We start from the raw sequence: 26,176 nt of genomic DNA on the forward strand, positions 1-26,176 counted from the left end.
GCCACATTGCAGAATTTTCCTGAATGACACCACTGCTCTTAAGATGTCCCATAGAGTGATAATTCCCTGTCCCTGATTGGTCCTAGGACGGCTGATTAGGAAATCAGGGTAGTGGGAATCAAAGCTCCTTCTTGGAAGGTCCCATAGAACTTCCAGGTCCCTGAACAACCAGTGGACTGTGTGACGGTCAGCACGTCATCTGTTCCTAATGTCACGTCAGACTTCCTGTCCTGAGGAGCAGGACTAAATCTCAGGACAGGCTCCTCCAGGATCCATGTCTCCAAAATGCACCACCTTTACTTGAGACCAGGCTCAAGTCTTGCTTGGTGGTAGGTTCTTATATCTCTCCTGCATGGTTTCAGTTTCCCTATATACAAGCGTTGGTGCTTGTCTCCAGAGGGTTTAAGCTGGAGTGCCCCGCAGGCTGTCAGATACAGATTTTTGATTACCATGGGGCACAAGGTGTACGCAGACACAGGGCAGTCCGGTGAGTGGCCGTGAGATGGCCCTGGACAACATTGGCTTCTCTTGGATGCTGCCTCTGCATTCATCCTCTCTTTTCAGGGCAGACATGAGCATCTGTCCTGGACCCCCTTCACACACATAGGCTCCATGTCCCACACAAATGCAGGCCCTGCCCTGGAACAGGACTTGCAGGTGGCCTCATGGGGAGCACCAGGGGACACCTGCCTGGAGGAAGTGTGCCTCCTCCTACCTGCACATGCTTTCCAGGTTAGCAGTGGGAGCCGAGTGGGAAGGCAAGGGCTCACGGTGGAGGAGGGAAGAATTGCCCCGCCAGTGAAATAATTATAGAATATGAAAATGGCTTAATGAAATCATTTTTAAAAAGAGAATGTGTGCAAACACTCAGCAATTAAGCAGCCAATTCGCAAATAGCAAATTTCCAACTGTGCTTGCCTTCCATGTTTCTACTTGCCCGGTTTTAGACTCTGGGTTTTTAATTTTTAATTTGAATGAATGGAAAATAGAATGGCCTCACTCAGTGCTGTGGGGGGGGGGGGGTGGGGGGGTAGTTGGACAGTTTGGATACTGAAAACAAGGAAGTCCCCAAAGAGCATACCTTGCTCTGGGGAGGGAGAGGCTTTGTGAATACTAGTATCCCCTCTCTGTCTTCTCCTCATCCTTCCCACACTTCCTTAGGAACCAGACCCACTGAGTGTCAAGGTTGGTGCATGGACACAATCCCAGTTTTGCATGGCAAGCTTTCCCAGAGAGGGACACCTCCTAGAGTAAGGTCACACATCCTTTAGGTCTAACGCCCAAAGCTCCACCAAAGGTGTGTGACAAGCATTGGTTGTCTGCTGTGTGCTTGGCCAGTAGACCTTTAGATAATCTCGGTGACCTCACTGTGACTGGATCTGGCAGCTTTTGGAAGGAGATAATCTCAGGCCCAGTGCTGCCTGGAGAGTTCCATCACCGACATGCTTAGACAGCTTGCTGGGCACTGGGACAGGTTGTCCTCTGGTTCCCAGGCTTACCTGAGGCCATAAATGTCACTCTCTTTGCCTACATTCAGGGTCCCCTAAGAGACGGTGCCAGCAAGCTGATAAGTTGAGCTCCAAATGGACAGGCTGCGGCATCCCTTCCCTCCCTCTCTCCAGCCTACCCTGGCCTGGAGCAGAGGCTGAGCCAAGCCCAGCGCCACTCAAGGTCCCTGCCTGGATGGAAGCTGGAGCATTCTGTACCACTGATGACCCCTGGCTGCTTCCAGCAGATCTCAGCCAGGGTGGGGAAGGGGTTGGAGGAGCTCCAGTCACCCAGGCCCTGGATGGTCTCCAAGCGTTCCTCAGCTTTTGTCTTCTCAGAGTCAACACTACCCTATGCCTGCATGTTCCCTGTGCCCTTTCAATGGTCCCAGCAAGGGGCTCCCCATTCCTCAGGTCCTGGGCTTTCCTATGACTTGTGACTTGTGCATTTCCTTCCAGCATCAGTGGCTGCTGGGGGTTAGTGAAACCTCAAATGTTTTGGGTGTTCTGGTGCTATCCACTTCCTGCCTGTTCCCGTGTCGTCAGTGAAAAGCAGAAGCTAGAAACAAGAGTCAGGTGCCATGAGCATCTAATTTGGAATCACCTGTATAAACAGTCAGTGTTCAGTAACTACAGCTGCCTACGGGAGTTAAACAAATACACCCCAAACCCATGTCTTTCCAGAATCCCACAATATATATAGCCTTACCAAGGTGGGGTCTTTATGTAGCTCTGGACTTAGGGCCCAAATCTCACGGGAAGACAGAGATAAGTTCTAAATTGATACAACCACCAGCCAAGGAGACCCAGAGCCCCCAGGATCTGGAAGTAGGAGCAGGACATTTCTTCCTGGAGGCTCAGAACCCTGGCCTTGGCATCTGGAACTGTGAAAGCATGATTGCCGAGGTTGAAGCCCGCAGCCTGAGGTGGTTCTGAGGCAGCTTGGAGAACTTAATCCATCCTCCCACTCACCTGGCCCACCCTCACTCTTCTTCCTACTTCCCTGTGCTTGAATGGCCTGGGTTGCTTAAATCCTGAAGTTTGTGTAGTTTTGAAAATACAGGGTTAGGGTCAGGGTCAGGAGTTCAAAGCCAGTCTCTGCTACTCAGTGAATCTGAGGTCAGCCTGGGCTGTACAGACACTGTGGGGGTTTGGCTTGGAAGCTTTGTTTTCTTTCAAGAAAAATATGGGGTTTTAAAGACACATCGGCGAGACACCAGTGAGGCTGCTGTGTCCTCTTTCTGGGAAAATGCGATAATTCCTGTCCCCTTCCGGACTTATCTTTTCCATCTCCTGACAGGTACACCTGTCACCATTGTTGGCTGTGTCTGTTTGCTTGGGAAGCAGGTGGGCTTGCACAGAACTGCCCACTGGGAAGACACATCCAGGCCCAGTTGTCCCGTAACCCACTTTATGAGGACCCATTCGACTGGTGCTAGGGGTCTAGGGCTAGGACCAGATGACAGTTACTGAAAGGTGTGAGTACCTGCAGGTTAAGGACATTGGTCACAACTTTTGCAATGACGAGAACCACAGAGGCTGCTGACTCCATTCCTCAGTGTCTCAGAGAAGGAGGGTGATGCCAACTCCTGAGTTGGCAGTCCAAAGCCCTGGCAGCTCAGAGCAGTGGTGGCTGAGGCTGGGGTGGGAACTCCTCCCCAGGGTGGGGGAGGTGAAGCTGAGAGAAGGACCAGAGGAAGTGGCACAGAGCCTCGGGTCACTCCCCAACTTGATTTCATCTCCGTTCAGGCCCTGTCCACAGCAAGGGCCATCCTGGCTCCCAGCTCAACCGTGGTCTTGAGAGCTATCTCCCTGAGCAGTGTCACTTGCCTCTGTGCCCGCTGCGTTCCCTCCATCTCTTTCCATAGCTCAGTCTCTTGCCCAGTTCAAGTTACCATCCAACCCTCCCTCCTGAGGATGGACTCTGACCCCTGTAGTCTGAACTCCTGATTCCAGGTATGGCCACAGTGGTCATTCGAACACAGTATGCTGTGCGGCAATTACAAAGCTGGCGAGGTGCATGCTGCAATCAGGTACCCTCTAGGTGGATGCCACATGGCCACTCGGCTGACCTACTGGGACAGGACTTTCCAGGTGAGGACTCACAGACCCTGCCCTTCCCTCAGAGGCACTGCTGACCCTACCCTCACCTCACCTGCATCCAGACCCGAAGTCCAGAGCCCAGCATGTTAAGAATAGGGGCCATGTGAGTTGTGCAAGGCTCTGGTGGTCACAGTACAAAAAGAAAGTGCAGTAGTAACAATGATGTGGAAGAAACCTAAGCCTGTGGGTGAGAGACAGAAGGAAGGCTCCTGCTGAGGGACTCTAGCCACATAACATTCTAGAAGATGCAAAACTAGCAACAGTGAAAAGATCAGTGTCACCCATGGCTAGAGGCCAAGTGCGTAGCAGGCTGTCTAGGGATGTTTAGGGCAATGGAGAGACTCCATTCTGCTTGATGCCAGTGCTGGATGCCTGTCATGTTGGGTCTTCTGGGCCAGGAGGCCCTCATCAGAATTATGTGCTCTGTGACGATGGTGTATATGTTGGCCCATTGTGGGACAGATGTATCCTCTGAGGGTAGTGGCTGAGAGATGCTGTGTGTAGAGCCAGGCACGTGGGCAAACCGAGCTTACTGCACAGTTTTGTAGTTATTTGGAAACTGCAATAAAATGAAGTCTATTAACTAAAACTAGGAGCAGGTGAAATTAATTTTAGTAATGATTTTAATTAACTCAATATATCCAGAATATTAGTATGTCAATATGTAATCTGCATAAAACTGACAATGAGGTATTTTACGTTTTTCCTGAGCCCTGAGCCTTTGAAGTCAGTGTTTTAAAGTTTTTCTGCCATTTGTCCAGATGGACCACACATTCCAAGTGCTGTGGACTCAAGTGGCCAGTGCTCTAGTGTGGTAAAGCCTGTCCAGCCCTCTCTACGTCTCCTCTGTCCCATTCTTGTTGCTGCAGACCTGGTTGTTCCCCAGAGCCCACTCCAGCCCATCAGCCACTGTGCACTGTTCTCACCTCACTCCTACACTCACCCCAGACCCGGATCAAATGCCCACTGTTGACAACAGGGTGGTGTTACTCATACTTTCACATCCTAATCCTGGAGCCTGTACAAATGTTTCCTCACTTGTGGAAGGGACTTGGCATGTGGCATTGAGCATTCCTGAGGGTGACTATTGGGATTGTCATCTCAGGGACCAGGAAAGGAGGAATTTTGTTCAGAGGTGGTTGATTATCAGGGTAGACACAGAGCCTAGGGATTGGGCTTCAAAGATGCTCACAGCCTAGCATTGTAAGGAACCTCAACTGTCCTAGTGCGGTGACCCTTTAACACAGTTGCTGTGGTGACCTCCTAACCATAAAGTTATTTTGTTGCTACTTCCTCCCTAATTTTACTACTGCTGTGAATAGTAATGTAAATATGTGGGTTTTTCGATGGTCTTAGGTGACCCCTGTGAAAGTGTTATTCAACCCCAAAGGGGTCATGACCTACAGACTGAGAACCCCTGCCCTACAGGGCAGACCAGGCAAAGACGTAGGCTGTCTCTCAGCTTCCAGAAGAGACCAACATCTCAGTTTTAGCTCCCAAATCCCCATTTCTGACTTCTCCGAGCTTTCTGAGCCTATCGTGTTTTGAGCACTGTGATGGGAGTTTGTTACATCAGCCCCAGGATACTCACGCCCTCTGAGGAAGGCTGCCTGCCATGTTGTGCCCCCTAACGCCTCCACTCTGCCCAGTGGAACGCCTCAAGGCATGGAGACAGGAAGGGCCCGGCCAGGGGCGGGGAGATGCTGGATGGAATGTGGGGATTGGGAGTCAGCAGTTCGGGCAGAGTAAGATGAGAAGCAAGGCAGGTGGGTGTGAGGTACTGTGGGTGTCTTTGTTAACATTCCCTTGGCCTTTCCCAGGGTCCCTTGGACCTTCATCTGCAGCGCTGCCTCCTTGTATCCCCCACCCACCTCGTTATTTTTCTGTCTGACTCTTCCACTCTCTCCTCTATGTGTGTGTCTCAGCATATCTCTCCCTATGTCTCTGCCCTGACTGTCTGTCTGTCTGTCCCTGGTCTGTGTCTCAATCACTGTGCCCTCTTTCTCTCTGTCTCCATCTGTTTCTATCTGTCTCTCCTCCATCACCGTCTGTCTGTCTGTCTCTCCTATATGTGTGTCTCTGTCTTTCTTCCCCTCTCTCTTTGGAATGCCACATCTGTGTCCTGTGGATGCCATATGATGTTAAGGGACTAAAAGTGACCCCTCCGCTGTCCTGGAAGTTCCAACCCTGAGAGGAGGCAGCATCTTGGAGCTAGTTCCTTTGGGGAGGGGAATGCTGCTGGAGAACCTGTTTCCATTCCCTTCAGCTCCTGGGGGCTGTAGCCCTCCAGTAGTTTCCTCTGTCTTCATGTGGACCCTCCAGTGTGGCCTCATCTAATCCTGATGATGACACCTGTGAGATCAGCATTTCTCGCACGCTCTTGCTGATGTATTTTCAAAGATACTGTTCAACCAGGGGCAGGTACCTTTCCCTAGCAGGCACAGCCTTTCCCTTCTCCCGTCAGGTCTCTGTGCATGTGTCACTTTGTCCATACCTGTCTATGACCCAGTAACCCCACTAGCCCTGGGTCCCCCTGGTCCTACATTGCTATTCTTCTTCTGGTGTGATTGCATTTTGCTGCCTTCCTTAGCATCTTCCTATCTCCCTTCCTTGACAGGTATCCTGGACCACAGGGGTAGTCACTGGGTGCTGCTCCTCGTGGCTATCCCATGCCCACAGAAGCCCTCGACTTCACAGCTGGGGGCAGCTCCTATAGTGAAGAGGACGGGGAAGAGGCTGGGGTAGTTGTTAGACTGGAGCTGAGGCAGTTGGTAGAAAGAGGGAAGGGGCGGGGTACAGGATCAGGTCTTGGAAAGGGCATCCAGGGAAGACCCAGCTGCATTAGGCTACGGGCACTGAGCTTATAAACAACCATTGTTTCTACAGGGCTCCGGGGCGTGTGGATCGATTTCTGCTAATGGGGCCTCTCACTTCCCCCTTACCAATGAAAATCAATTCTCTGCGGTTTGGAGAGCAAATATGCCCTGATTAGACAGCGGGCTCATGGTGTCATCTTTGTTCTCTTGCTCCAGTCCTCCCAGGAAAGCCTGAAGTAGCAAGACTCCAGATGGTCCCCAGGGACTCTACCTCTGATGGGCAAATCTGAGAATCAGAAGATAGGGGGTGGGCTGTCTCTTGTCTTGTGACCCTGAGGTTTATAAAAGACCTTGGGGACCTGTGGCCACCAAGCCCAGTGACAGTAAACACAGCCATCTTCCTGGAACTGCTTGACCTGAAGATCCAGGGAGGAACTAACTCTGCAGGAACAGTGAGTGTAGACTGAGGAATTGGGTTGAAGGCTCCTGTGGGGTGGAGTGTTTACACTAAGGTGTCATGGCCTCATTTCAGCCACGGAGCAAGACGCTTTGGCCTCCTCCAGCTTCTCTGTAGGCCCAGAGAATGGGAAGATGCTGCTGAGGTCACACAGCAAGTACAGGTGGCAGACAGCATCACAGCCAGGGTTCAAGCCCAGGCTCCATTTGGTACTGAGGTCTTAGGCACAAACATTTACCACAGCCAGAGCCCCTATCCATCCCGACTGGCCCAGTGCACTTGGCATAGTCTGCAGTTCCCACATATTCTATATGTATTTTTATTATTTTTAATTGGTGTGTAGGTGTGGATCTGCATGGGGATCATTTGTGCACATGAGTGTAGGTGCCCAAGGGGAACAGAGACATTGGACCCCTCGAGCTAGAGTTACATGTGGGAGCTGGGAATCAAACGCAGGTCCTCTGGAAGAGCAGCAAGTGCTGAGCTATCTCTCCAGTCCAAGTTCCCACACGTTATCACAGGCAGCCATTGTGATTTACACTTCAGTGAAGAGGCAGTTCCATTGTCTGATGTGCCAGTGGGTTAAAGCACAAGATTAGAGCATGCCTCTCCCTCTTGTTTTTGTTGGCCGGAAGGCTTCAGTAGTGAGTGTAATACTGGGACTTTCCTCCTACATCTCCTCACTTTAAGGAAGAGAAAAGGAGCCTTGGACAGGGATTGGGGGGACTTAATGGAGGTGGTGTGGAATTATGGGGTCTTGAACTCCCACAGGAGCTCACTGGGCCAGCTCCTGGTAATATAGATTCTGGGGTGTGATTCTCAGAGGTACCAAGCTTTCCTCTCTTATCCTGTGGTCCTGTGGTCAGCCTGGGCCTGGATGCTCCTGGAGGAGCTGAGCATTCAGAGAAGGCAGTGGCTGAGAGGATGAGAGCAGAGGAGCCTTAGGTCAGTCAATGGCCATGCTGAACCCGCTGGGACCTGGCATCGGACAGGCCAGCATTTGAACTCTAAGTCTGCTGCTTGTCAGCTGAGGGATGTCTCGTGCAGGACACTGTCCTCTCAGTGCCTACTGCTCTTCTGTAAAATGAACAAAACAGTATAGCTCTTTGGGGCTTTGTGAGGTATCATAGAGATAGAAGGGTCAAGAAGTTGTGGCCTCTGAGAGGGGTGGTGGTGCATGCTTTTAATCCCCGAATTTGGGAGGCAGAGGCAAGAGGATCTCCTGGTTCAAGGCCAGTCTGGTCTACAGAATGAGTTCCAGGACATTGAGGGCTACACTGAGAGATCCTGTCTCAAAAAACAAAACGAAACAAACAACAACAAAAACCAAAACAACAATAACAAAAGTTCTGACTTCTAGTCCTCACTCCAGACAGGGCTGTAGACCTTAGTAAACCTGCTGTCTGCAAGGGAATCCGGGCTCCTGCCTGTACTTTGTTTGGGTGGGGACATGCTCCTCCTGGAAGGATGGAGAGGACCATATCTCAGCTCTACCTGTGCTGGCACACGGTGGTGCTGGATTACCTACCCCTGGAGGATATGAGCTGACAGTTGTCTCTCTGTTCTCACAGGTCCTCAGATTTTGGGACAACCTACACCAAGCTTACTCTCCAGCCTGGTGTCACCACTGTCATCGACAACTTCTATATCTGCCCAGCTAATAAAAGAAAGGTAGGTATGTGTGTGCCAGCCCAGGGTGGCCAGCCCCTTGGGATCTGTACCACTGCCTGTACCACTGGTCTGCTCCTGCTTCAGGACACTGGTCTGGTGTGAGGTATTCAACCCCCCCCCCCAGCCCCTGTCTCTTTGGTTAATTTGGATGAGTGTATTTGAAGCTATCAGGTGGGCTCTTGGTAGAGAGCCTGCATGCTTATCTAGGGCACATCCGTCTTCTCCTGTCCCGGAGGCAACATCCAGCAAGCAGGCAGGGAGAAGAGTCAGCAGGGCTGGCGGCTGAATCAGTTCCAGCTGGCTCAGAGCTCTGGAGGCCGTTCCAAGGCCCTGCTCTAGGGCGTCATCTCTCTGGGAACAGTTTGGTTCCACGTCAGAGTGTTGCTTGCTGTCTCTTGTTCTGCATTTCCCGTCCTTGCTCCCCATCTAGATGTGGAAGAGGAAAGACCATAGAAGACCCTGCCTGCAGATTTGTGGCTGTATCTTGGCCCAACCGGAGACCCCAGCATGAAGCTGGGAGAACAACCCACATGCTGGACTCAATCTAGAAAAGCAGTTCTGAGATCATAGGACAGGACTCAGACAGAGCAGAGTTCAAACCCCGGTTCACTTCTCTGTGCCTTGGTTTCCCAGTAGGAAAATGGGATGTAGCCCACATCTCATGAAGACTTGAGTAAGCCCTGCACAGTGCTCCCCACAAGACCAGCACCTGAGCCCCAGAGGCACTAGGAAAAGAGAAATCCCAGCAGCTTGTTACTGGACGCAGCCCCAGCTGTTCACAGCTCAAAGGCTGGTGCGCACAAGATAAGGCGACGCTGAAGTGGAGTTTATTGGAGGCCTTGCCTTGAGGAGACAAGGATGCTCTCATCCTCAGATTTCCATGTTGAGAGGCACACACGTGAGGCAGCTTTTACAGGGAGAGGGAGAGAGGCATGGGGCAATGGGTGTGAAGACTACCTGCTGGGTGGTGCCTTCACCATTCCATTCCTGGCATGCTGCCCACACCTCCAGAACACACACACAGACACACACATGCCAACCAGACTTTGTTGTCACCCCGCCCTCCTGGGGCCAGGCACAAACATTCTTTTTCTGCAAGTTAAGCATAGTGCTTGTGTGCTTTGTGTTAGCAGAGGCACTGAATCAAGGAGTAAAGAGGTCATACTCCTGCTGCTACCTGCAAGGTCACCAGATGTTTCAGGGTCTAAAAATCTAAAGAAATGACTTTTAGTGGGTAACCTGTTAATCAGCCAGCTGCGGCTTTGTCTTTCGTTTGTTTGTTTGTTTGATGGGTCAAAGGAGGGAAAATAGAAGTTCTGCCAAGGGCCAGCCCCAGAGGTGTAGCCCTGTTAGGGCCTGAGGCCTGTGTCTGAGCATCCCCAGAGGTATGGAAACATGGGATGGAATTCCTGTTGAGGGTGCCACGTACTCTGGTGGCTGTAGTTCAGGCAAAGGTCCAAGGGACAGTGGAGCTAGACAGACTGAAGCAGGTCCCACTGCAGGTCAGCCGGGTGGGACAGGAGCTGTGGAGTCCCCACTGAGTTGCTGCAGAACTCAGCGGCTTGCTTTTTTTTTTTTTTAACTTAGGGATTTTTGTTTGTTGGTTTCTGTTTTTATTTTTTATGTGTATGAGTTTTTACCTGTGTGTCCGTATATATACACCATATGTAAACCTGGTGCCCATGGAGGCTGGGAGAGGACATTAGATCCCTTGGAACTAGAGCTATGATTCAGTGGTTTGGAGCCACTGAATGACTACTTGGAACTGAACTCAGGTCTTTGGCAAGAGCCAGCAGCGCTCTGAAATCCAGCCCCCTCAACTGCTTTTTAACAGGATGCCATTTTAAAAGCCTGCTAAAGCAGGTCATCTGGGTTTGTATTTTCCTCTCCTTGACTTCTGCCTCTGTGAAAGCTTCCCCCTGGACAGAATGGGGACAGAAGTGGGAGGGCTACTGCAGAGGACCAGGGCAGCCTGGCCTTGAGGCTTTGGCAGGTAGGGAGGAAGATGGTAGGTTGGTTTTACTTCTCTCCGCCTCTTCCCAGAACCCTCCCTGCTGCATCCCATAAGCCACCTCACTTCCTTGGCAACTGGTCAAGCAATGAGGCCTTGCTCTCCCATAACCCAGGGCAGAGAACTGAAAGGAAAGGTGAGAGTTACCTCATCATCCACCTTGTAGTAGGAGTCTTAAAGCAGCTTCTCTTGAGTCTACGTTAAGGAGGCAGGACACTGCCCATGCTGTGGGGAGCAGCTGTGGGGGCCTCTACCTGCCAGGAATCCCACATGCATGGAAGGAGCAGGGTAGACCCTTTGCCTCTGTGCCTGCCATGGGTCCTTCTTGCGATAGCTGCGATGGTGTGAGAGAGAAGCGACCTTTGGAAGTAGGTGCTGAAGGCCAGGCTCGATAGATAGAGCCACTTTGCTTAGAGCATTTCCCAAGTCATATGTACCAGCCGTCCCAGTGTTGGCACCCAGTATGGTTAGGTTCAAAAGGGCAACCTGCAGACTGTGTCTATATATGGAGGGAGAGGGCAGTAAGAACCAAGAGAACGGGCTGGAGAGATGGCTCAGTGGTTAAGAGCACTGTCTGTTCTTCCAGAGGTCCTGAGTTCAATTCCCAGCAACCACATGGTGGCTCACAACCATCTCTAATGTGATCTGATGCCCTGTTCTGGCATGCAAGAGTACATGAAGATAGAACACTTATATACATATGATAATAAATATTAAAAAAAAAAGAACCAAGAGAGCTTCAGATGTTGTGAGGATAGGGAGGGCTTCCTAGGGAGGTTGGGCAGGGAGCAGTGAAGTTAGGCCTAAGGTTCCAGCATAGACTGGAGGCACAACCTTGGCCCTTCTAAGCCTCTGGGGCAGCCTGTACAATAGAAAGCTGTGATGTTAACAGGATTTGGGCTCAGGAGAGAGTTCTGGGAAGGACCCTCTATGCAAGCTGGTTCCCATTCAGGATTGTGGCTTCCTCTGCAGACCTCTGGGATGAGAGACGGGGCAGTGAGGCACTTGCAGTTTCAAAAGGGACAAAAATCAGCCCTGCTAGGGAGGGGTAGCCTGAACTCTTCCAGGCTTACGGGGCTCTGAGTCCATGCCAACCCAGGCCAGTCCAGCTCAGTTCAGTTCCATGTTGCCAGAGGCAGGAAAACGGTAGGTCATTACCATATTCCAGGCTCAGTCTGCTGGCTTGTGCTGTCTGGTACCGCTCTGGGCCTTGTTTTCCCCATGTGTAAGTAAGGAGTATAAACTGAAGACTGCCCATTGCCCCCCTTTGGTTTTGATAGCTCGGCTTCTGCTGTCCTTCTCCCAGAAACCCCGTGGGCAGAGTGTCCGCTAGGGAAGCAATTCCAACTTGGCTCTGTCTACAACTCAGCCATCTAGGTTCTCTGTAGGAGGCAACTGGGTCTCCACGTGCCTCCTTGTCAGGCTCCAAGCCGTCCACACATAGATCCAGGCAAAGGTGTGACCATACACCAGGCTGAAGCCTGGTGCTGGGGGCAGAATGATTTTTCCAAGCTAGATACAGGCGGAGGACCTATTGTGACCCCATCCTTTGCAGGGACTAGGACAGCTGCAAGGCTAGCTAGAACCTTCTAGAACCTCTGAGAGTCCAATGCAGCCTGAGAACCAAGAGCCCATACAACACGTTTGTGAGAAGATTAAGAAGGGAGGATCTGGCCGCTGCGCCCACGATGACTGTGGTGTGGGCTGATAAGGCCCTCTCCTGCAGGACACCTGTGGGAGCCACTCCCTGTTGTTGGATAATGGATAGTTTCGCTGGAAAGTGGGAATGTGATTAGGAGAGCTTTTAATAACAATTACAGGCTGAGCGGCTCTTTATAGCTTCTTAAGAGACGGCTTTGTGAGCTGTCTTCAGAATGAGCTCCCTTTGATTTTTGTCTTGCCGGCAATATAATCAGAGCGTGGCTCCAGGCGTGGTGTTCTGCCACCTCAGAGGCAGCTCTCATCCTGTGACTTTCCCCTCCAAGCTGCTGCGGTTCCCACACCGGCTTTAGATGGCAAACACATCTCTGAATGGGCCCCAAGAGTGCTACAGTATGGATAGGTGTGAAGGTTTGATCTGGAGGGGTTGCCTGGCGTGAAACTGCTTTTAAGTATCATGTTTTGTATTAAAAATTTATACAGATTGTCATCTTATACAAGGTATCTGTGTTGGGCTGAATGCTAAGATCGCACATATACACTGTCACCAAGAAAATGCCTGTTGAGTGGATGGTCTGGGAGAATGCTGATTCTTGGGTTCCCTGACTATACACTGAGGCCCTCCCTATGGCTTGGGGACAGAGTTAATCTGCCTTTCTTCATTCATTCCCCTGACTCCCCCAAGGCTCATGAGAAGCCACCTGCCAGCCTTGCAAGGTTAGGCAGAAGTGGATCAAACCACAGCCCTGCTTCTGGGAAGCTGCCCGTATCGCCAAGAGCCGGTACCTGTATTTTGCAGGACAGCAGTGGTGGCAGGGAAGGTATGTGTCCTGTGGGCTGCTGTGTGGAGCCTTGCACACATGTCCTGGCAGAGCCTCAGAACAAGGGTTCCTGCAGTCTTATGATTTACAGGGGAAAGCGAGAGGCCCAGGTGGGTCAGAAAACAACCATAAGTGGGTCAAGACTGCCTTAGCCTCAGCTGCCCCATCAAACTTTATCCCCAGAGGAACCCAAACAGCAGGAGGAAGTCCAGACCCAGAGCTGCACATCAGCCACTGACAGCTGATGTCAATCTCCTGGGACCGTGCCACAGGGGAGCCTAAGCACCCTTAATTCTCAGCTCTGTCATTGCCCTTGGCTCCTGCCTGTGAATTCCTCCAAAGCCATGAGTCTACTGGGGCTGAGCTCCTCCGCGGCCTTGTTCCTGCCCCACCTCAGCATGAGCCTCCTCCCTGGCCACCTCACAGAGGTCCTCATGGTAACCCAGGTTCCTGCCTCCTCTCTTCTACAGTGTGGGCCAGAGAAGTGTGTGATCTAAGATCGGCTCAGGCTTCATGGCTATGACAGTGCAGGCCTACTTCTGTACTTGGAGATACCTGGGACAGCCTGGCTCCTCCTGCCCCTCCGATCCCTTCAGAGCACAGCAGCCTGGCAGCTCTCTGGCAGCATGGAGCCCAGATCTGATCTTAGTGCAGACCTAACTCAGAGATGCCCCAGCAGTAGGTGTGTCCTTCATCCTTCCCAGACTGAGGTTCACGCTTAGCTGTGTTGTCAGCTGCTTTGAGGTTGTTCTGCCTGAGGGTCCTACTGTCTGCCCTGGGCCTAATGTCTGATCAAGGGTGTGCCAGGAGGAAAGAAGGCCTGAGGCATGGGGACAACAAGGACCTTGCCAGGACTTGGATCCCAGGGTCTGTGCTTCCTAGCCCTCGGCTTCAGCTTACTGGAGGTTGTGCGCGGCTCACAAGATCATCTCCTCTTTACATCTACTGTGTATCATACAGGATGATGTATGGCCTCATAGCGCAGTGCCTGCAACTGGCAAATGAAATCCTTCACACCGTGGCCACTGACAGCAGCTAGTGGATCCTCCCCGAAAGCTTGCTCTCAGAGTCTGAGTCAGTGTGTGTAACTCAGAAGGTCTCAGGCTCCTACTGTGCGTCTTTTCAGGGTCTCACTATGGCTGACACTGGGATGAAACTTCAGCCCTCCTCTGTGTCTCTCACCAGTAGGGACACTGACTCCCTGTGGACCAGAAATGATCTGAGATGTACGTTTAGCTTCATGCTCATGTTTAGACTAGGCTTTCGCAGAGCCGGCACAAGGTACCTGGGTCCTTTCTTGGTGTCACAGTATACTTGCACATAGCTTGGCAGCCAGAATGCATACTCAGTATGCCTCACCATATCCCAAGAGCACGAGAAGCTACGTCTGTGTGTGTTTGTGTGTGTGTGTGTGTGTGTGTGTGTGTGTGTGTGTTGAGGGGAACTGGAATAGCCCTGAGATTGGCAGGCCCTGCCAGCTTCCATTTTTACTATGGCTGCATAGGAATACCGCCAGGGAGTATTCACAGGCCTCAGTCTTGCTACATGTCTGCAAATCAAGTTCACTCTCAATGATGTTCTCCATCAAGCTCTGCTCCGTGGGGCGAGTGGGTCTGATGATCTGGCAGCAACTGCTTCAATCCGCTCTAGGCGGGAAGAGAAGTGTGGGAGAAGAAGGGCATTGCCATGTATAAGGAGGGGCCCCAGACCACCCTCACCAACCCACTGAGCTTGGTAGACCTCGGTGTGCTGGCTGCAGATCTGACCAATAGCAATACTAACCAAGCGAAACCGAGGACCAAGATGTCCGGCCCTGTTTGCATCTGAGGCTGCCATAACCAAGCCCTGTCAGACCATGGCCTGCCTCTTTAAGATGCCAGTGACTCTATTGGGCCAGATTTCATATCTTAAGGAAATCAGGCCACACCCTTCCCTGCAGCACTCTTCCCTACCCCAGACAGAAAATTAAACTACAGCAGTGCTGTAGTTTTAACAGCTATTAATCAATGGTCCTACCTTCCATGCTCCTCTCTTGCACAGACTAGCCCCAACTAAATGACATAATGTAAAACTTCCCACTACCCCCTGACAAAACTTAGAGAGGTCAGGTACCCCTTTTTTTGGGGGGAGAGGTTCTCTGCAGAATCTTCTCTGGGCCTCCCTCACCATGCTGTCATGACAGCTCTCCCCTCTCACTCTTACCATAAGCCATTTCCCCATGACTGGGACAGTCGTGGACCCAGGGGGGAGCAGATCCCTGCCTCCAGGGCTCCCTGGCTGGCTTACACAGGGTGCCTCACTGCTACTGTTCCTGAGCCATGCATGGCGTTCCCACCACTCCTCATCCCATGGGTCCAAGACTATCCCAGTCATGGAGGGATTGGACTCCTCTTTATGGGAACATGGCCAGCAAGAACATAGAAATTGGGGGTCCCAGTACCTTATCTTATACAGTCAGAGTTTCAGGACTTTGGGGGTCAGACTCCAAAACAGACACCATCCCAAACTCTGGAAGCTTCTACATGGGAGAATGAAGGGATCTTGTGCTTGATGTGATTTTGAAAGCCCCATGGTTAGAGTATAGGCCTGGAGGGACAAGAAGAGGAAGGAAGAGGCATCCATTTATCCATCTGGCCATATTGTCAGGCTCATAGAGGACTGATGGCTGCTCAAGGTCCCTGGCCAGCAAGGATTGGGAACCGAGTGGATTTGCATTCGTGTGTCTCTGGAGCCTGAACGTGTTTTTCTTCGTACCGATAGATGCTATTCACTTGACACTGTCAGTGTGAGATGCTCTGTGTCTGGAACCTGGACACTTTCACACCACCTATGTATTCTGAAGGCCTATGACACTGTTATCGGGGACAGACCTCTGCTAGCTCAAGCTGCTACTGAGTTTACCATAGACTCACCCAATTAAATGTCAGTGTCTGTTTCTTCCTGTCCTAGAGCATACAGGTCCAAGATCCCATGCCAGCATGGGTAGGTTCTGGGGACAGTCCTCTCAGGGTGGCAGACCCCATCTTTTGTGTCCAGCTTTAGGCTCTTCTAAGGAAGAAGCCTGGTCTCCTTTATGGTGGCTGCACGCCCATGGCCTACTTGCTTTGCAAAGGCTCACTCTCCAAATGCCATCATCCGGGGTAAGGGGTACAGCATGTGGCAGGGCCAGAAAGGAGCATGCTTTCAGTGCTCTGCAGCCTGCTAGCTTCTGTCTGTCTGTCTGTCTCTCTCTGCTCCTTCATGACCATAGAGATAGGAGGTCACCATTTCAGTGGTGGCTCAAAACTCTGTCTTGGTCACCATGATAATGGAAGGCAGAGCAGTCTTGAGCAGGGTGCTGGCCTTTCTTCTTGTCCTGCCATTTCTCCCAGGCCTGAGTGTCACTCTGGGTGCCCAAAGAGGAGAGCTGAGCCCAGGGTGTCCACCTGGCCCTCAGGTGAGCATCCCTACCTCCTAGCCCTTCTTCATTTTAATCCTACAGATCTCTATAATGGGAGTCCTTCCTGACTTGGCATCCAGTAAATAACAAACAGCTCTGTCCTTTTGGGAAAAGAGGAGATGATAGGCTTAATTGTGTCTAAAGGCAGCTGAAAAGATCCATGTATGCAAGGTGACCATACCACACAGCCTGGAAGGTTAGCAGCTTTATCCTGTGTAGCCATGGCTGGGGTGTTTCCCCACCTGGCCTCAGTGGAGATGAAGATTCCTGAAAGCACATGGGAGACCTTCATTTCCAGGACTGATCCCTATTCTCACAGCTCATCCTTGCTCTCATTGCCTAGCCCTCTACTGATTCCTATCCCCATGCTAATCCCTGTTCCCTATGATGATCCTCATTCCCATGCTGATCCCTATTCCCTTTGCTGACCCCCATTCCCATGCTGATCTCTGTTCCCTCTGCTGATCTTCATACCCATGCTGATCCTTATTCCATGCTAATCCCTAATCCTATGCTGATCCCTGATCCTTATACTGATCCCCATTCCCATGCTGATCCCAGTTCCCTCTGCTGATCCTCGTTTTCATGACTGATACCTAATCCCATGAGACATCTGCTCAGCTTCTGTTAAACAAGAAACAGGATTTAAGGACCCATCATCTGATAAGCCATGTTTGCTACAGTCCCAATTTCATCCTTTCCCACATCTATAGAAAACAGTGGCAAATGTTTTTATCTCTTGTGTATTGGGGCCTCTTATTGAAGCTTAAAGGATTTCTCCTTGGTAAAAATAGCTCAAATTTGCAAATGGGCTCTACAGGGGGAAACCCCAGGCAGGAGAGAGCACCCTGGATAGTTGGGGGAGGGGTTCCAGCCTCTGCTTTTTATTTGCATCACCTCCTATCTGCTTTCCCAGCTCCTCAAACCCAAGGCTGCTAAGCCAAATCTGACCCTTGTCTGTCTGACTGTCAAGGCTGGTCTCTAGGCCTTTGTTACATGAAATGACACCGCACCCACACAGAGGCAAAAGACCCATGGCTCTCAGCATTCCACATCCTGCCCCTCCACTCCCCCCATGACTTCAGCTGCCTCCTCTGGGTCACCCTGCCACTCCCCCTGCTTGCAGATCCTAGCTCTGCCTAGAGCATTCCTCATCTCTGCAACATGTTTGGAGCTCTTAGGCTGGCTTTGGGGTTCATGTTTTCCAGGTCGGGCTGTTCATTTTCCCACCTCAGCCTGTGGTGTGCCCTTTGCCAAATGACTGCAGAAATGATCCCTCTAACAGAACCCTTGCTCAGGCCCCACTTCCCAACACCCAGCTCTCTAGCTGCTCTCTCAGGTTCACCTGTCTCCCCTGACACCAGACAAGTTCAGGGGCCCCAATATGGAGCCTTCTGCCCTTCCCTGGACACATCAAAGCTGTGCCTCTGTGGCGATCTGAAGATGTCCTCTGCCCCCAGGGGAAATGCTCACAGTAGGACCGACATATCTTTCCCATTTCTTCTAGCACGCAGCCCTGTGACCGCAAGATGCCTTCAGAAGGTGAATGTGCGGTGAACAAGCTGAAAATTTAAAACGTCCCCAGTGAAATTTAATGTAAGAGTGCAGCACCCACTTGTGGCTGTTTATTTCAGGCCAGTGTTTGGACCTTGACTCTGGGCATCAGTTCCTGCCCTGCCTCCTCCATCTAGAACATAAAAATTGCCACATTCTTTTCAGAAACAAAGAGAATTCTCTCCCTACAGGTAATCTGTGATCAGAATCGCTGCTCAAAAGATGGAATGGTGTCATCAGGCAAGTGTTGTGTGGCCACTTAGTGACCACATGTCTGTCACCACATGGAGAAATTCACTGTCCGCATCTGCATGTCTATTCTTTTGATGAGGGCTGTAGGATAAATGGAAGAGATAAAGCCAGAGTCGAGGTCATCTGACCACCTTTCTTATCTATTAGTCATGTCCTTGGGCTGCTTCTAGGTGCCTCCTGGGCCTCCAGGCCTCTGTGTGCTCAGGCTGGATGACTAGGTCACTAGAAGCTCATCTTGGTGATATTTCGATGCACTGTGGAGGCTGTGTGATGTCCCTTGCCCCAAAGATGTGCACATCTGATCCCCAGAGCCCAAGATTTTCATCTTATGTCCTAGCCTGGACTTTGAGGATGGGATCAAGTTGAGGATAGGGACACTCCACAGCGTTCTCAATTCTGTAGTGCTGAGCTAGAGCCCTGCAGGGGGTTCCTCTGGAGAAGGAGTAACAAGAGATGACATTGGTGGCAAACTCCTGTCAGAAAAGACCTGTTGCCCTACCAAATCACCATGGCCCCAGTGGCTTAAGACTGCATGGGTCATTGCCCTGTGCATCTACAGAATGAGGTTTCAAGTGTGTCTTCTGAGTTCAGAGAAAGGACCAGCAAGGGCCATGGCTGGAGCTACTTTCTTCCTTCCTGTCACAGGCCTGTGAACTGGCTGCATCTCTGCTTTCTGGTGGGCCTTCTGTTTAGACCATATCATTTCTAAGGCGGGCTCTGGTGGCTTGCCCTGGTCTTTCCAAGCCAGGGCTTGTCTAGGGAGGACCTCTGTGCTCCTAGAAATTTCATGTGGTACCTTGATTGTTGGTTGCCCTCCATGCAAGATTATTCAAGAACTGCTGAGCAGAATGTGTCTGAGACCATTGAACAAGACGGAACCTTGCTATTGACTCACAGTGCACCTGCCTTTCAACCCTCCCTTTGGAGTCTTGTTTTATTTGTCAGTCCAGGCTCCCTGGGATTTTCCTTCCACTTTCTTCCAGTGGACCTCTGAATGCCTTTGTGTTACTGGACATGCTGGGCCCAGCCAAACATCCCGATACTGCCCAGAAGAAAGAGACAGGCAGAGTTCACACAGGCTTGTGCCCAAGTGCTGGGAAGAGGCCACTCAGAATGGAACATACATAAGAGCCTTGACCCCTGCAGTACACTGGAAATGGTTCTGGGCAAGCTATACCCGCTTGCTGTCTCGCTGCAGATATGGGTCTGCTCAGCCATCAGGAACTTGGTGTTTGATGCTCACAGCTGCCTTACCTTAGGGCCTTTGCACCTGAACAGTAATCTCCTGTTACTCTAAATAATTGATTGACACCTGCTGGGCCAGGCCTGTTCATGAAAGGAGCTTAGTTCACGAAGGATTGGGTGTATGAATAAATTATAATATACAGATAATACCGCCGTGTAATTACTGGGTTATAAGGGAGCAGTTACACGGCTAATTATGCCTCGTCACTATGCTGCGGGCTCTGTACATTGTGGTGTCTGTAATGGCTATAGGCACAGAAAAACTGTTCTCCACATGGGTCATAAATAGGAACTCAAGGACACGGCTGTGGCATGAATTCTAATTGTCACGTAATTAGAGAGCAATTAAATAGCTATTTGTCCCATATAAATTAGCCATTAGCTGTCCTCTGTGTCCTGCTGTACTTTTAATAAGGTGCAGTGTCTCCTTTACAGAAAAGTAAATACCTTCAGCTGAGGGGGGCACCCTGGGTACAGGGTGGGTTTGTCCCTGGGGCTCCTAGACAGAGGTCTCTGGGTTTTTTTTCCCCTCAGCACTGACAAGCTAGTTTTTGGCCATGGCCTAGAAGACAGATACCATAGGATGGTGTCTCTGTCCTCCAGACACTGATACATTTATTGAGTTAAAGGGCGATGCTACCTGCCCTGTGACCCTGTTACAACTGGGCTCTTCCCAAGGAGAATCCTGATTTCTCTTAAATATCTGCACCAGCTGCTGCTCCCCAGCTCTCTCTCTCTCTCTCTCTCTCTCTCTCTCTCTCTCTCTCTGTCTTTTTTTTTCTCTCTCTCTCTCTGACTATAAGGACACAGTACCCACTAGTTAACTGCAGGAAACAAAGACAAACCTGAAAGAGTAGAGGCCCCCTGCCCCCTCCACTGCCTATGCAAGAAGGCATCCTGCCCACCCTAGAGGCTCCACAGTGCCACCAAGCAGTGGCCTCTCCCTCTGCTGCACCTGCTCCACGGCAGGTGGGAGGTCTGCCTTGGCTACACCTGCTAGCCTCTCTCTCAGAGCCCAAAGCTCATGTTCATATCATCTCAAACGTGGGAATTACAGGATGACAGGAGCAGGGCAGAAAGAAGGGTGGGGTGGGAATGGATAGAGATGTAAAACATCCAAGGAGAGGAGGCAGTTATGAGATCCAGGGGCTCAGGAGGAATCCTACAACGATGAAAAGTTGAAAGACCACACTGAGTCACTGTGGATGCTTGGGGACAGGACATGTGGGGAAAACTGGTGAGGTGTGGAGAGTGAGCCAAGGGAGCTCTTGGGTGGATCTCTTGAGGGACAGGAGGACAGTGAGGATGCACGTGCTAAACAGGAAGATGACCAAATACCAACCTGGGAGCCCCTACATCCCTAGGAGACAATGCCCTGGCTGATTTGCTCTTCTTGTTCTGAGATTTTTCTGCAATTATGAGGGACAAATAACTTGTAATTTTTTTCTCAAAAAAATAAAAAAGACATAGTTATCTAGCAAAGACAAAAATATATTTTCAATATGGAACTTCAAAATAATAAAGTGCTTTTCAGTGCTAGCATATAGACACAGAAAGGTCTGAGCTCAGGATTTTATACCCAACTAAACTGTCCTAGTAGGTTGCATTAAAGCCATTTGTAAATAGCAAAATATTAAAATTAATTGCCCTGAGATGGTTTTTAAGGGAAAATATCTTGAAAATATTTGCTTCAGAGGGACAGATGAGGCTCCATGACAGTAAGGCAGAAGCATTTAGTAATTTACAGTGGGAACAAGGGCCAGATGGATCCCACATGTAACTGAATGAATGGAAAACTGGAATCTCCATCAAAATATTTTCCTGGAAAAGAAAATCCTGGAATGTGTTAATAAAAATGTAATGTTGGAGATTGGAGAGGAGAAAGAGAGAGAGAGATGAAAGATCAGATCCCAGCCCAGGAATGTCAAAAATTACCTCTTCCATCTTTGTGTTAGACCTTGGGAATGTCATACTTTGAGAAGTAGTTTTGTGCAACTTTAACTAGCCTTTGATTCATACAGTCAGGATGTGTGTCACCTACGCAAGTGAAAAAGAAAAAAAGGCACATGGGGGAGGACACAAGCATCAAGGAAGTACTGACAATCAGAGAAAGTGTAAGCTCGGTGACATGAGACAGAGGATCACGCATGACCGAGTAACCATACTATAGTTGCAGATATTGGCCTTGACTTTTCAAAGAGCAGCATCCTGGGGAGGGGAGAGCAGAGGGAAGATGGGGTGAGGGAGAGAAACAGCATCTGCTACAAATCATCCCCACTGGACACACTTCAGAGGTTGGAAGTTGACTATTGTGGGCCTGATAATCCTACAAAGTAGGTAAGTTGTTTGTCAACTGATAGATGACCTTGTGATTTCAGTGTAGGGATTACAATGAGGACCCCACTGTGTCCTCTGCATAGTAACCTGCCCCCCTTGGCTCTCCCTCAGCTTCTATTCCAATCAAGAACACTTTTCCTATGAGCTGGAACTGGTGCTAGCTAATGCACTATTAAGATATTCAGTCCCCAGCACTCAGCAACCACTTAATTTTTAAAAAGTATGTGTGTGTGTGTGTGTGTGTGTGTGTGTGTGTGTGTGCGTGCACACATGTGTTCGTGTGTTTGCATTGCATGTCTCTGGCTACATGTCCTATATGGCATGTATATGGAGATCAGAGGCGAGCTCTGGAAGTCAATTCTGTTCTCCCAGTTTTGCATGAGCCCCAGGATCTGACTCAGGCTGCCAGGCTTATGCAGCAAGTGTCTTTATCCCTTGAGCCATCTCGCTGCCTGCAGCAGCCACTTTTGAAGTGGTTAAGGTCAGATGTTCAGAGTATTTGGAGGGAGAAAGATGAAAAGATATCCTTGTGCTCAGAAACTCCTGGGGCCTAGCAGGATGTACAGGTTTGTGAAAAATAACGTAAATGCGGGCTTTGAAACTCTCTGAGTGCAGGAGCCCAGAGTCAGGTTATTTCCCCCCACATAGCCACTGTGTGGGCCAGTTCCTGAGAGCCAGTTTTGCAGAGGACAGTGGGAAGCAGTTGTATGGCCAGACCACGTCATTAAATGCTGTGGCTCAAGGTCAGTGGTGGGAGGAAGCATTGCTCTGGATGCCCTAGAAGCCGAGGCTACCCGTGGATTGGACTGGGTGCTACCATTCAGGTGTGGGTGTGTAGCCATCCTTCCAGATACAGTCTCTGTGTCCGTGTCTTCAGCCCAGGCCAGGCCTTCACTTGGCACAAAGGACGGGAGCAGCATTCCTCATTAAGGTGTCATTGCTCTGGCCAGTCATGGAAAGTGGGTTCAGATCTGAAATAAACGAATGACCTCCAAAGCCCCCTTCAGGCTGAGCACTTGCCATTTGAAAGTGACGGTGATTGCAGGAGACGGACCATACGAGAACCCGCAGTCCTGCGTATGTGGCGCTGTTAAGCTGTCTCATTTTAATGGCCACTTTCCCAGGGAGCAGTTAGGTTCAATCTCTCTGAAATTGCCTGTGGATGACTTAGAGCAGGCAAAATTCAGATGGAACTTCCTAGAAGGGCCTTTTCTAATGACACTCAAGCTTTAACTCTGATGGGAATCTACAGGGACCAAGAGTTGAATGCCTGGGTGCCCCACACCAGCCCTATGGGCAGAAAAGACACCAGGGCAGTTGCTCAGATGTGCCTCCTTCAACCTTCCCACATAGCAAAGGATTGGGAGATGCTCTCTCTTCCTCATCCCTCCAGGTGAGGTGTCTAGGCTTGGGAACCCAGCCAGCATCCTCATTCTGTGAGGGAGGCAGACATTGATGTGAAAGTCAGGAATGGCCAAGATGCTATGGACGAGGAGGAGAGACACTGAAGCACAGTCTTGGGATTCAGGAGATCTATACTAAGTCCAGTTTCCACAGGAGAAAAGAGATGCTTAAGGACCTGTGCTAGTGACCTGTGCTCCAGAAATCACCACCTTTCTACCCAACCATTCAATGGTGTGTTCATACATCTATCCATCCATCCAGCCAGCCATCTGTCCATTCATCCATAGGTCATTCATTGGTCCATGTACCCATCACACATCCATTCATCTGTTTATCCATTAAGCCATTCATACATACATCAGTCTATCTATCCAGCTATCTGTCCACTCATTCACTGTATCTGCACCAGGTTATCACTTGCCTGCTGTCTGTTCAATGGGGAGACAAATATGCAAAAATCACATGTGTGTCCATGGCAGTTATAGGAATGCCTTCTTACACAACGGCTTCCCATGAGGACCAAGAGAAGAGGACAATTAAATTCATATTTAGTTCATTAGTCCTAGAAAATGACCCTGCTCCTCACCTCTTTCTTTCCCTTACAAAAATCCATCAATTGAGCAGGTGACAAATGTCTTCTCATATCTGAGCCTTGCTTACTCTGTCTGTAAACTAGGGATGGTGTCACAACCTCACTTCTGGATCTTGTGAAATCCAATGATGTAAAGAAAGGACCATGGTGACTGCCATGTGCTTTATAGACTGTGAAGTGTCCTAGCAACGCAGAGACTCATTCTCTTTATCACACTTATTAAGTATCTAGAGATTAATAACAGACCATGGAGACTGAGAATTGAATTAACTGCCGTGGGCTAGATTCTATTATCATAATGATAATCATGTGCTCATCCAATGAATATTGGCCAACTGCCTTCTACAATCAAGCACCTTTGAAAAGTCTTCTTCCTGTGGATGAACCATGCGGACTCTTCTGCTTTAAGGAGGGGCTGGGGAGATGGCTCAGAGGTTAGAGATCACTGACTGCTCTTCCAGAGGACCTGGGTTCAATTCCCAGCCTCCACATGGCATCTCACAATATCTGACACCTTCAAACAGACATACATGTAGGCAAAACACCAGTGCACATAAAAATAAATAAATTTTTCAAAGGCCATAGGAACAAATACCAGTTTGGGGGACACAGGTTTCATGGAAAGAGGTGGATGAGCCCCTCGGTGTTGTAGGGATGATGAGTGGCTGTTTGTGTGAAGGAGTCCCATAAGCACGGTCTGAGCACTCATACTCTGTGCCCATAGGTGTTCCATGCCTGTGAGTGCTGCAAATCTGTGCGTACTCCTTGCCCATAAATGCTCTGTGGCCAGTAGTGCGCCATATTTGCAAGTACTCTTTGCCTTTCAATGATCCACACCCATGAGTGCTTCCTACATGGGAGTAGTCTGTTTCTGTGAATGTTCTACGCCTGTGAGGTCTTCACAGCTCGTGTTCCGTGTCTGTGTGTGCTCTAAGCCAATGAATAATCTTCATGTTCCAACTCCATTTGCCAATGAGGATGATCGGGCCCAGAGTGATGGGGTGACTTCCTACAGACAGAGAAGATAGGAAATGTACTGAGACCAGTTGGACCCATAAACAGGACAGAGGGGGGGTATGTTTGGCAAGAAGGGGCTCATCATGCAGCCACTTTGGGGTCCTGTGATGCATCACTCTCTCTCTCTCTCCAGTTGCCCAACTTGAGGAGGAACATTTCAGTAGGAAAGGTGAGATAGGGTCTGTTTGGAAAACGGAACCTCCACTCAATTTTGCTTGACTTCAGCGCTTGGAGCCCAGGTCTTACAACCCATTGTGTGGCTGCTGTGTCTGCAGTGATATGGAGCCTTCCTCAAGGGACTTCCCAACTGGTCCAGGAAATTCACATACTTGCTCTCATACTTCATCTTTCTGGTCTCATGCCGCTCACTGGGACTGCTATGGGGTTAAGGTAGGGCTTAGGTTACTCAGGTGGCTCAGCTTCCTAGGCCCCTCTGAGGTGCCCGATTCCAGATTTTCCTGTCCTTTGTGCTGCCCTTCTTTCAGCGTTTGACCTGCCATATGTCACTCCTCCCCAGAATCATGTCCCAGTGCTCCTGGGCCCCTCTGCTCATGTTGAAAAGAAGCTCCCATGAGAGACTGCCCCACAGTGATGGGGGAGGGGAGCACCTGGGTCTCAAACTGTGGCAGCATTGTTCCCACAGGACTCCTGCCACGCCAGCATTCCCATTGCCTCCCACTGAGCCCCGCCTGAGCCTTGGAGCTCAGGCTTTGACCCTCCAAAAAAGACTCATGGGTCTCCATGTCCTAGTTATGTACCAGGCCCTGACTCAAGCAGGTAGCCCAGGGCTTGTCCCTACTCTGTGGAACTGGACTGAAGAGTGATGACGCTGTGGATGGCCAGTGGACACCTCTTCCCCAACCCTACAAAGCTTCAGTAGAAGACTCGGAGGCCTCTTGAGGGTGGACAGGATGTGCCTAGAGGTAGGCCACAGCCCTCTCAGTTGAGAGATTCAGAGAACCCTCCCTAGGGCTGTACCTTGGACAGATGGGAGCCCATTAAGATACATAGGAAGTTTGGAGAGTAGGGCCAGAAAGGGCCCTGGTTGCACAATCACAACCCCTATCAGAGTCCCTGGATCCTGAAGCCACAGCATGGCGGTGATTAAGAAACCAGTTGCAGAGGTGTCTTGATATGATGAGCCTCTGGTTTGAGTGCTCCTCTCCACTGTAAGGCCTAGTGAGGTCCATCCTACCCTGTGCCTCTCTCCTGCCAGTAGCTTGGGTAACAATAGCACCACCCGTTCCCAGGAGAGACAGCCCTGGACGGTGACCATGAATCAGTATTATCCCAGCCAGCACTAGTGAGATG

At 50.3% G+C, this 26,176-nt stretch overlaps 1 protein-coding gene across 3 annotated transcripts in view; it reads left to right on the forward strand.

The window, feature by feature from the left end:
* The window catches only part of Sorcs2 (sortilin related VPS10 domain containing receptor 2), a 353,595-nt gene that overhangs the window by 214,807 nt on the left and 112,612 nt on the right, over nucleotides 1-26,176 (forward strand). For all 3 annotated transcript variants that reach the window (XM_021630583.2, XM_021630590.2, XM_060365433.1), the window contains one exon: nucleotides 8,435-8,534. In XM_021630583.2, coding sequence (XP_021486258.1) covers nucleotides 8,435-8,534 — 100 coding nt within the window. The remainder of the gene's footprint in view (nucleotides 1-8,434; nucleotides 8,535-26,176) is intronic.

This window comes from Meriones unguiculatus, chromosome 12 (assembly GCF_030254825.1).
Source record: "Meriones unguiculatus strain TT.TT164.6M chromosome 12, Bangor_MerUng_6.1, whole genome shotgun sequence".
In the NCBI taxonomy this organism is placed as follows: Eukaryota; Metazoa; Chordata; class Mammalia; order Rodentia; family Muridae; genus Meriones; species Meriones unguiculatus.